The 12943-nt window shown below is 34.8% G+C and overlaps 1 protein-coding gene across 7 annotated transcripts in view; it reads right to left on the reverse strand.

The window, feature by feature from the left end:
* Positions 1-63: 63 nt before the first annotated feature.
* Positions 64-12943, reverse strand: part of ZNF711 (zinc finger protein 711) — a 31386-nt gene continuing 18506 nt past the window's right edge. For 6 of the 7 annotated variants that reach the window (XM_070365701.1, XM_070365702.1, XM_070365699.1 and 3 more), the window contains 3 exons: positions 7740-7787; positions 6253-6396; positions 64-5687 (listed from right to left, as the gene is read on the reverse strand). In XM_070365701.1, the coding sequence (XP_070221802.1) occupies positions 4510-5687; positions 6253-6396; positions 7740-7787 (1370 nt within the window). In that variant the 3' untranslated portion in view covers positions 64-4509. Of the gene's footprint in view, positions 5688-6252; positions 6397-7739; positions 7788-11577; positions 11713-12943 lie in introns of all 7 variants that reach the window. The other variant, XM_070365703.1, reaches the window with a different exon arrangement.

A 12943-nucleotide genomic window follows, 5' to 3' on the forward strand; every position in this document is an offset into this window, starting at 1 on the left:
ATTTCCACAGTACTTTTTTGTCCAGTAAAAAAATGCAAAAGTACTTTTTTATCCATCTTAGGATAAATAAAATATATTAAAAAAATAAATAACAGAATAAACCACCACATCTGTATTATAAAACCATTAATCTTTAGTGACAAAACAAGACATACCACTTTTAAGCCTACAGAAGAACACTGGAATAGTAATATGACATAATTACATGATAGCCAGGCAGTCTTGGTAGTCTTGGATCAGTCTCTTGTATATGAAATATTAAGTCCCGGGTCTTTATGTTTGGCTTCCTTCCCATTTTTTTGTTATTAAAGTTTATGTTCCAGACATTCTTTATGTCAAGGGATAGACTTTATAACATATTACTTTAATAGCTGGTTTGCTAACAGAATCAGTATTGAATACTCCCTCCCTAAGTGTGCCAAAATATAATAAATCAGACCAATTTCTTAAAATGGGACAATATATAAATTTTTTGAAGTAGTTTCCTAAAGGGGTCTGATGTGCCAGCTATGTTATGATGGGTAGGCTGGGATCTAGACTGGGTGGCTGGGAGTTACATTATGGGTTAAATAGTTCCAATACTGCCAACTGGTCCAAATTTTAAAATGGAGGTTTCCCTTTGGAATAGTTACTTGGGTAATGCTCAAAGAGAGAGGCCTAGCAACTGGAACAAATCAGGTGAAAACATTTTTGAGATACCTAGTCCTAGAGCCTTGACCCTACAAAATCTAGAAGTTCTTCTATAGGGCCTCTAGATCGCTAATAACAATAGGCAGTTCCTATCTAAGAGGTTCCAAGGTTCTAAGAGAACTTTGTTAACCAGTATCAAATTTACAAGCTAATTCTTTTGGCAAGACAGGGTGGAATTATCTTGTGATATTCTAGGGTTCTAATCTAGTTCTGCATTTTCTCTAAATGAAATCTTATGAGTCCTAAAAGTTTTATTTGATAGAATTCCAGTTCTAGCCAGTTCTCACAATAAAGGTAACTAGAAAGAGCTGGCCAAGAAGATTGTTTAGTTCCCCTGCCTTCATGTGAGATGTCTTCTTTTTCTGGAAGTAAGCGTATTTAAGAACTGTGTGATATCTTCCTTCAAAAATTCTTAAAACTATGCCTGGGATTTACTTCAAAATAAGCCAGTAAAACAATAGGGAATAAAAATAAACCAATGAGGTATAGGTGAGTTAAAGCAGGAGTAAGGAAAAGTAAAAAATCAATCAAAATTGACCATGTAAGTAATGATTGCTTAAGTTGGGTAATGCCTATGGCTATAAAGGGGTTCATTATATTGTATATGGTCGAAAGTTTTCTGCAATAAAATTTATGTCATAGATATCTTAAAGGGAAGGTCACGGTTCAAACTGCTGGTTTTCCTGTATGAGACATTAATTGAATTTGAGAGCTCTACCTGAATCAGATCAGATTAGTAGCTCAGTTGTGTCTGACTCTTTGTGACCCCATGAATCGCAGCACGCCAGGCCTCCCTGTCTATCACCAACTCCCGGAGTTTACTCAGACTCACGTCCATCAAGTCAGTGATGCCATCCAGCCATCTCATCCTCTGTCGTCCCCTTCGCCTCCTGCCCCCAATCCCTCCCAGCATTAGAGTCTTTTTCCAATGAGTCAACTCTTTGCGTGAGCTACCTGAATAATTCTTAATATTTTCCTCTCTATCATGGTATAGGCCACTTGGAAGTGACAATCAGACAAATCCATTTCCATGTAATGACCCTGAACTATTCTAGAAAAGTGCCTATTCTTTTAGTAATTCCAAAATGATTCCTCCTTCTTGTGAAGGTACTTGACTTTTTTTTTTTTTGGTCATATAAAATAGGCATGTCCGGGTAAAATCTGCATTTTTAAAGGCAATCTTTTGTTTGTAACATGGGCTGAATTCTTATCTGTTCTATCTTGGCTGAGGTTTTCTAGATCCAGTTAATAAGAGAATCTATTTGCTTTTCTTCAGCCCCACTGTAGCCATGAATGAGTGGAATAACCTCTCCACATGGCTCCCTGCTTCCCTTGGCTCCTCTACAATACATTCTTCGCACAGCCTCCAAAATGATTTTCAAAATGTAAATCACATCACTCCTTTCCTTAAACCCTTCCAATGACTTCTTATTTCAAATTCTCACAGGTCTCATCACTTATCAGTTCCTTTCACCATGATGCAGCCAAAGCTTGTACCATCTCAGGTTGTCTGTATTTGCATGTATGTTTCTCTGCCTTGAATGCTCTTGCACAAGATCTTCACATGACTGGTTTTTTCTTGGCACTCAAGTCTCAGCTCAAATGCCAAGTCCTCAGTATGGATTTCCTCATTATACTCACTTGTAGTTGTTTAAGCAAAGCTGCCAAATTGTACCAGAATTACACTGGGGGCTTTGTCTAACACCTCACTATTTCTATGGTAGTTAACACATTGGCAGCTTGATAGAAATGCAGAATAGCGGACCCCAGCCCACACCTATAGAATTAGAATATGTATTTTAACACTATCCCTAGACAAACTCTATAGACATTAAAGCTTAAAGCATTGGTCTAACATGTAATGGCTTTTTCTCTTAGTGATCATTAAAGAATAATTAACCCAACTGACAAAGAGTCTTAAGCAACAGTGCTATATATCTAGGTACGTGAATTCTACTGAACATTGACTACTATGTTCATTTGCAGAATCTTTCCCAAAGCCTTGATTTAATGAAGTATATTGGCCTACGGTAAACATAATTAGATTCATTTTTCAGGATCATGTTACTTAAGCAGGCCAAGAATTTTTAGTTTTCCCTATAATACTAAGTCTCAAGTCTTAAGATGAGCAACTTTAAAGCATTCCATCATGGTTTTAACAAAAAAATTTGAGGAATAATCATGCTATAGCCATCATAACTTTAAATTCCTAGCTCATGTTGTTAATGCACAAAATTGTATAAAACATTAAATTACAGACAAAAAATGCCTAAGAACAATTTCAAGTAAAAAGTCTTTTAAGAATGGACATTATAACACAACTTTAAGTAAACTCATAAAGCCTTTAAGTGCAATAAATGCTTTTTATTGTATGCTCATTTCAATGAGTAACATTTAGAAATAATAAGCCCACATTAACAGTGACAATCTTATCTTACAGCGTGTACATCATTTACAACCACAGGACACACAACTTTAGATTTTCCAAATTTAATATTCTGAATTAAGAAAGATAAAAAATTTATTCTCAAGGAACTGATTCTTACCTGGTGCAAAAACAGAAAGGTGAACATTATTTAAAACACAAAGCCACAATATAGCATGAAGTAAAATTACATTTTAATTATGCTGAACAGCTGAGTGTAAACATGAAGCAACTAAAACTTAAAAGTACACATCATATGCATTACATTTATGAACAGGATTTTCATTAAATTTCCCTAAACCAGCTTTTTATATTAAGCGCCATGTTTATTTGCAGCATGCTAACATAAAGTGTTGTTAAAAGGATGCATATTTTATACACTGTAAACTGAATATCCACCTCTAAGCTCTATTGGCAGCATAGTGTTTTGTTAAATACTGCATAAATACTGCCTCACATTGAAAATGTATGTTAATAATATGGTATATAGATTTTAAAAATCAAAATTTTCAATAATGGCATAAAATTGCACCTTTAAACATTAGAGCAAGTAAGACTGGAATAATCATACTTGCTATGACTGTCCTAAAAAAACTAAATATTTAAGAAAACTGTGTTCTCTCAATTTAATCTTAGTATCATTAAGAAATATAGTGCTAGCTTTGTTTGCAACATTACTGTTGCATGCATTTTAGAAAGCCACATTTGACTCAAATATACTTTTGTCATATATACCATACTGAATATCAATCAACTTGAACATCAGAAAAAAGGGGAACTTTAATATTTAGACTTCAGTACAGATGCTGTATTTTAAACATCCTATCCTGTAATAAAACCTTAGTAGCTCTGAAATCCTTCTAAATAGTACTGAATTAATCTAACCTGTTTTCCAGTGAAATTTCTTTCAATGAATACACAAAACTTTTGCCATTTCTGGAATTCAAATTTCCAGGTACCATATAAAGATTCAGTGACTAAGTGACTGATGGATGATTGCATTTTATTTTTCCACCCCATTTATAAAACTGCATAAAAGTGAGGCTTGTTTGCCTTAATTAGATATGATCTTTGCAGAAAGATCTGTCTCTAGTATGATCAGCCAAATAAAGTGGTTGTCTTTGCTCTTCCCCTCTGTAGTTGAATTATGTTTATACCATTAAATAGACAATAAGGTTTTCTGCAACCATTCTATGGTGCTCCTTAAATTCTTTAAGTAATTTCAAAGGGCTGAGATCCCCTCTCAATTCAAATACTTTAAGATCTTTAATAAAAAGAATGTAAATTTATAATTTAATATCAAGCTATGTAACCAGGTGAAACAGTTTGTGAAATTATCTTCCCATGTAGCATGTCATAGTTTCTAAATAGCTTCTTTCTTTATATTGATCTTATTATATAAGAGCCTCCTTGTGGTGCCTCATAATATGCTGATTTTTTTCTGATGGTCGTCGGAATCCCTTCTTGCAGAATTCACACCTGTGTGGATAGTCTTTTGTATGTATTGATATCACATGTCGTTTAAAGCCAGATGCATCTGTGGTGCTGTATTCACAATACTCACATTGGTAAATCTTCCTTCCACTGTGTGTCTTCATATGCTTTTTGAGCTCATTTTGTTGTCTGAACCCTCTTTTGCACCTTTTACACTTCAATGACTGATCCTTAGTATGAACTGAAAGGATATGACCACTAAGAATAAATGGATCTGATGTTTTAAAGTCACAGTGCCTACACTGATGAATCTTCCTACCCTTATGGATATCACTATGCTTTTTGAGCTCAGAAGGGCGATGGAAACCTTTATCACAGACCTCACATTTGTGAGGAAAATCCTTAGTGTGGACAGATATAATGTGCCGCTTAAGGTCACTTGAGTTGGTGCTCTTATGGTCACAATGAGGACACTGGTGTGTCTTATGTCCTTGAAACAAATCCAGATGGCGTTGAAGTTCTCTCTCATCACCAAATGCTTGGGGACAATGCTCACATTTATATGGTAAATTGTTACCATGCTTAGACTTAATGTGAGTTTTCAAATTTGATTGATCTGCACACCTGAAGACACAATACTGACACTGATATGGCTTCTCACCAGTATGGGTTCTCATATGTTTCTTGAGTTCAGAAGGATGTCGAAAGCCCTTCCCACACTCAACACAAACATGAGGAAAATTCTTGCTGTGAACAGCCAGTAAATGTCGGTTTAACAGTCCTTGTTCCGCAGTTTCATAGTCACAGTATTTGCACTTGTGCATCTTCGGCTCCTTGTCTCTTAATATAAGTTTATTTGAACTCAGTGGACTTGCTTCTCTGTATCTTCGTGTGTATTCTGTAAATTCATGGGTTTTGTCAACTTTGTTTATAAGCTTATGGCTTTCTAAATGGTTATGGAAACTCACTTTCTTGTTAGTTGTAAAGTCACAATCTGTACACTGATATTTTTTTCTCATCAAATGATCAGGATGATTCTTCATGTGTCTTTTCAAGAATCCTCGGGATTTAAACTTTTTTGTGCAAATATGGCAAGGATACACTGTCAGGGGTTGTCCATCAGGGCCTATTATAACAGCTATATTAAAAAAAAAAATAGAAGTTGTAACATTTGGCCAGACTGTTTTAAAAGGGTTTTACAACAAATGCAGCAAAATTAGCTGACATTCACAATGTGAGAACTATACTAGTGGAATAAAATCCTGTAAGACAAGATGTTGATTAAAAGCAATTTATAATAAAGTAAAGCTCCAGGAGTTAGTGATGGACAGGGAAGCCTGGTGTGCTGCAGTCCATGGTGTCGCAAAGTCAGACGTGACTGAGCGAATGAACTGAGCACACTAAAATATAACGAGCAGCACTCTACTATAGACCATTCATCTGCCAAAATGCTATATCACATGCACTTTGTAACAACCTGAAAATTCTCTTTTGAAAAACATCATCTGGGTAAAAAGCAAACAAGCACAGTTAAGTAACAGTAAAACATTTTTTTAAAAACCCATATACTTAGATCAAACACAAGTATATGAAAGTAGGACTAACTACACTACAAACAACTGACTTATATTCTTGGGTTACAAAAAATACTACTGCATTTCAAGTAATTATAATATTCGTAAAGCAATGTATTAGTATTTTACCTGTTTGCCACTGCCTCGTTTCTCCCCTTCTCCTCTTCTTGGTTTTTTGTTTAAGTACTTTATTTGTATTGATGCTATCACAAATTTGAAGGTACTGTGCTGCTGTACTACTTCTGTTTTCTAATGTTGAGTCTAAAGTATTTCCTGAAAAAAAATCAATACACCATTAAACTATATATATTTATACTCTTTTTCATTTTGATTAGATGAATTACTAGAGAAAACTTGGCATTCAGTTGCCACTGAAGTGCTAAATTTCACAAAGTACACTCATCTCTCAAGTGAATATGCAAAAATATGATACCATATGAAATTAAAATATCCAGTTTATTCATTCTAAAGGAACAAACTGATCAGATAAATGAAACGTAAGAAAATGAATTTTATGACCATGAACAAAATCTTGACATCAGCTCAATTTTCTCACCAATGAAGACTGATGAAATTAAAGAGATTTAGCAAAGAATTAATTTATACATGTCAGATAACCAATACAATCATGGTAACTGTGTAATACATGACAAAAAACAACTTCTTGTATTTATGCTTCAAAATGGTTTACTTAATGCTAAAAGTAGTAAGATTGATTTTTTAAGAGTTAAGATAAATGTGACAGGCAATTTACCAAAATTTCAATGGACTCAATGTATACAAAATACTTAATATCAGTTCTCACAATCTCTTGTGTTATGCAATTTAGTTTAAAAACGTAGCCCAAGAAACTGTTTAGCTTAAATGCTATGATATGTATGTCTCTCATTAATTCACCTGAAATCTATATTTAAATTTAGAGAGTGAAAAACCTCCTAAGGTTAGAAACAAGATAGTCAGATACTTTATTCTCCCTGTGTAAGAAAATAAAAAGAATTATCAAGCATGGAATAAAAAACACTATATGAAGCATATTAAAACTAAAAAATACTTAAGCTGACACATGAGTTTTATGTAACATCTATATAAATCTACTGGCTGCACAGAAATTAAGAAAATAGTTCCACCCCAAGGAGAACATTAACAAGTGGTTGATATCATGGACAGTTTTTACTTTCATGTCAGAAAAATGTCTATTTTATAATTTTTTCCATAGTAACCTTTTATGGCCCATGCAGTAAGTGGCCTGACATTTGTATCTTGAAAAAGAAATGTTTTTTTTTTTTTACTTTTTGGCCACATCATGTGGCATGTGGGATCTCAGTTCCCCAATTAGGGATCAAACCTGCACCCCCTGCAGTGGACACATGGAGTCTTAACCAGTGGACCTCAAGGGAAATCCTGAGGTAAATCTAAAATGAACTGCATTCACAGAATAACACACATTATGTCTCTAAATAAAATTCCTTAAAGAAATAAACTCATAACTAACTAGATATGACTTAGGCAAATAAGAGTCTAATGGGTCTGTACACACAAACTAATAACTCTTTATCTACCAAGTAGTATACAAAACCAGCTACTTAACTTACATCTCACATATAATGCTCTCTCACCTGATGACTGACAATCTTCATACCTTCGAGAAACTCTTCTTTCATCTCCTTAAAAAAAAAAGACAAATTAAAAACTGATTGAGTATAACAATTATCAATGGATCGCATCTACAAAATCTTACATCAATCACCATTCCTTTGATTAAACTTTTTGTTGTTGAGGTCTTCCACTCCCATAGATTAGATAATTTCACACACTGAAAGTAAGGGCTGCTTTGAGCATTCTTGGAACTACTAACTTATAGGAAAACCTTACTTTCTATATAAAACCTGAGTAGACATTCTATGAGGCCATCATCACCCTGATACCAAAACCAGACAAAGATATCACAAAAAAAAGAAAATTACAGGCCAGTCACTGATGATGGGCTTCCCTGGTAGCTCAGCTGGTAAAAAATCCACCTGCAATGCAGGAGACCCCAGTTTGATTCCTGGGCTGGGAACATCCCCTGGAGAAGGGATAGGCTACCCACTCCAGTGTTCTTGGGCTTCCCTGGTGGCTTAGATGGTAAAGAATCTTCCTGCAATGTGGGAGACCTCAGTTCAATCCCTGGGTAGGGAACATCCACTGGAAGAGGGCATGGCAACATACTCCAGTATTCTTGCCTGGAGAATCCCCATTGCAGAGGAGCCTGGTGGGTACAATCCAAGGGTTTGCAAAGAGTCAGACACAACTGAGTGACTAAGCATGTCACTGATGAACATAGATGCAAAAATCCTCAACAAAATTCTAGCAATCAGAATCCAAAAACATTTTAAAAGGATCATACATCACGATCAAGTGGGCTTGATCCCAGGGATGCAAGGATTCTTCAATATACCCAAATCAATGTGATATATATTATTAATAAATTGAAAGATAAAATCATATAATCATCTCTCAATAGATACAGAGAAAGCTTTTCACAAAAATCACCCATTTATGATAAAAACTCTCTAGAAAGTAGGTAAAGAAGGATCATACCTCAATATGATAAAGGCCATACATGACAAACCCACAGCAAACATTAATCTCAGCGGTGAAAAACTGAAAGCATTTCCTCTAAGACCAGGAACAAGACAAGGGTGCCTACTCTTGCCACTGTTATTCAACATAGTTTTGGACGACCTAGCCACAGCAACCAGAGAAGAAAAAGAAATAAAAGGAATCTAGATTGGAAAAGAAGTAAAACTCTCACTGCTTGCTGATGACATGATATTATACATAGAAAACCCTAAAGATGTCACCAGAAAATACTAGAATTAACCAATGAATATAATAAAGTTGCAGGATATAAAATACACAAAAATCCCTTGTATTCCTATGTACTAACATGAAAAATCAGGAGAAATTAATGAAACAAGCCCATTCACCACTATAACAAAAAGAATAAAATACTTAGGAATAGATCTGCCTAAAGAGACAAAAGACCTGTATGCAGAAAACTATTAATCGAAGATGACACAAACAGATGGAGAGATACAATGTGAAAATGATTATATTACCCTAAGTAATCTACAGATTCCATGTAATCCCTATCAAACTACCAATATATTTTTCACAAAACCAGAACAAACAATTTCACAATTTGCATGGAAGCACAAAAGACCCCAAATAGCCAAAGCAATATTGAAAAAGAAAAACAGCTGGAGGAATCAACCTTCCTGACTTCAGACTATACTACAAACCTACAGTCATCAAGATAGTACAGTACTGGCACAAAAACAGAAATATAGACCAATGGAACAAGATAGAAAGTCCAGAGATAAACCCATGCACCTATGGGCACCTTGTCTTTGACAAAGGAGGCAAGAATATTCAATGGAGAAAGGATAGTGTCTTTAATAAGTGGTGCTGGGAAAACTGGACAGCTACTTGGAATGAAACTACAATATTTCCTAACACCACACACAAAAATAAACTCAAAATGGATTAAAGACTTAAAAGGTAAGGCAAGAAACTATAAAACTCTTAGAGGAAAACATAGCAAGTACACTCTCGAATATAAATCACAGCAAGATCCTCTGTGATCTGCCTCCAAGAGTAATGGAAATAAAAACAAAAATAAACAAATGGGACCTAATTAAACTTAAAAGCTCTTGCACCACAAATAAAACAATAAACAAGATGAAAAGACAACCCTCAGAATAAGAGAAAATAATTTTAAATGAAACAACTGACAAAGGATTAATCTCCAAAGTGTATAAACAGCACATATAGCTCAATACCGGAAAAATGACCAATCAAAAAATGGGCAGAAGATCTAAACAGACACTTCTCCAAAGAAGACATATAGATGGCCAACAAACACATGAAAAGATGTTCAGCATCACTATTATAGAAATTCAAATCAAAACTACAGTAAGTGTATCACCTCACACCAGTCAGAGTGGGCATCATCAAAAAATCCACAAACAAATGCTGGAGAGGATGTGGGGAAAAGGGAACTCTCTTGCACTGTTGGTGGGAATGTAAGCTGATACAGCCACTATGGAGAACAGTATGGAGATTCCTTTAAAAACTAGGAATAAAACTATCATGTGACCCAGCAATCTCACAGTTCAGAAAGACACATGTACCCTCAATGTTTGCAACAGCAGTATTTACAATAGCTAGGACATGGAAGCAACCTAGATGCCCATCGACAGATGAATCGATAAAGATGTGGTACATATATACAATGGAATATCACTCAGCCTTAAAAAGAAATGAATTTGAGTCAGTTCTAGTGAGGTGGATGAACCTAGAGCCTGTTACACAGAGTGAAGTAAGTCAGAAAGAGAAAAATAAATACAGTATATTCATACATATATATGGAATCTAGAAAAATGGTATTGATAAACCTATTAACAGGGAAGGAATGGAGACATGGACTAGAAAATGGACTTGTGGACACAGTGGGAGAAGGAAAGAGTGGGATGAACAGAGAAAGTAGCCTCGACATATATATACTGCCATGTGTAAACGAGATAGCTGGTGAGAAGTTGCTATATAACACAGGGAACCAACCCTAGTACTCTGTGATTACTTAGAGGAGTGGGGTGGGGGGATGGGAGGGAGAAGAGGGAGGTGATATATGTATAATTATGACTGATTTGCTTTGTTGTATGGCAGAAACCAACACAATATTGTATAACAATTTTCCTCCAAATAAAAAGTAAATTAAAAGATTGGAAATGGGAGCTGTTCTTACTATGCAAATGAAAACACGACTCCTTGATTTATAATTAAATTATATTTAATTTAAATAAAAGAGTAGATATTTCTGCAGAATACCCTCAAAATTGAAGATGCTCAACAAATGACTGCTGAATGAATGAAACTGTGAAAAAATCAAGATAAATTAATGCATTTGAACAACAAAATTTTTCAAAATAAAGAATATATCTGGGCCATCCTAAAAATTAAGTAGGAATGAGATCAAATAGAAAGGGAAAAAATAACTTGATTAATTTACCTTTCATCATATACTTCCTAGAAGAGCACACCTGGATTTCTGTTCCTTTTCAAACCCCAATATCTTATTATTTGTGGTGTTAGTACAAAAGAGGAGGGACCAATTTTCAAAGGACATTCCTATTTAAGAAAAATTAAACTTTGAAGCTTCTCACTTATACAGGTAGGATATAAAATAAACCCTACTGAAAAAATTACATTAAGCAAAGTTCATTTTAAATAACACAAGATATGTGGTATAAAAATCATGGAAGTAACTTGAGATGAATCAGTCCACAGCAAAACATTTTATAGTATTAGCCAACTCATGGGGGGCATTAGCATAGCATGTATAATGACCTAAAGGCTAATCAAATATATGTTATGTACTTATCAGGTTAAAAAAAAATGACAGTGTCCGACCATATACCACAGCCCAGACAATAGGAACAATTGTTTTATTAACATCGAAGTCCTTAAGTTGAGTCTCAGGGAAAATTCCTTCCTCTTCCCCTACAATGACTTCCATGTACACTTCATCTGCTATTTCAGCACAACCTAAATTTTAGAAATAATTGCTTGCTTATAACCCCAAATATTTACTAAATGGGTAAAAATTTCCAAATAATTATCTTTTAAGATTTCAATTTGGTAAATTTAAAAATTATATTAGGCATTTGGGAGGCTATTGCCACCAGGAGACAATAAATCATCAAAATTCTTATCTTCCTCTTAGAACCTAATCCTATGAAAATGACTTTCAATTTATATAAAACATGTGTGCTTAAAATATACTGGCTGATTTTACAGTCCATTGGGCATTACAAATTTATAAGAAGAACTGTATTCCATAATTCTGGTTGATAATTCTTTGGAACTCAGAAGCATTTCCCATAGAATCAATTATGAGAAAGTGGTCCATGCTATCCTACATATTGTAACTTAAATGCAGTACTGTACATGCAATGAAAAAATTGTCAAAAATACTAGTAACTGAAGAATTAAAAATTAAAGAAATTAAAACTATATATATACATAGTTCACCCCACTCCAGTACTCCTGCCTGGAAAATCCCATGGATGGAGGAGCCTAGTAGGCTGCAGTCCATGGGGTCGCTAAGAGTCAGACACGACTGAGCGACTTCACTTTCACTTTTCACTTTAATGCATTGGAGAAGGAAATGGCAACCTACTCCAGTGTTCTTGCCTGGAGAATCCAAGGGACGGGGGAGCCTGGTGGGCTGCCGTCTCTGGGGTCGCACAGAGTCGGACACGACTGAAGTGAATTAGCAGCAGCATATACATAGTTATAATATAAAATGCTGATGCTCAAGGCTATGTGGACACCCATTAAGAGGCAGGATTTTCACAGACCTTACTGAAGACAAAAACATTAAGTTAGACATTTTAAAAATATAGTTAGTATAAAAGAATTTAAACCTAGAGGGTCAATATGTTTATTTTATGTGAAATAATCCACTTAGATTTAATCTGTTAAACAGAAAACTGGCTTGAATTCATGCTTTTCCTTTAATTCACACAGTGGTATTTTCTACTTATTTGAAAAATGTGGAAAAAATATGGGAGAAAAGTATCCCTCTCCTAGGTTTCCTTTCTTTCAATTAACCAGAAAGAGACACTAGTCTAAATTTTGCACATCCCCATGGAATTCTGGCATCAGCTAACTTAAGCTTCAGTCTCCCATCTTCCAGTATGCCCCTTCTTACTGACCAATGAGTAAAAAAGAAGTAAAGAATTTAGAGATAAAGTAGAAATTCTTTTTCTAATAA

Source organism: Bos mutus, chromosome X (assembly GCF_027580195.1).
Source record: "Bos mutus isolate GX-2022 chromosome X, NWIPB_WYAK_1.1, whole genome shotgun sequence".
NCBI lineage: Eukaryota > Metazoa > Chordata > Mammalia > Artiodactyla > Bovidae > Bos > Bos mutus.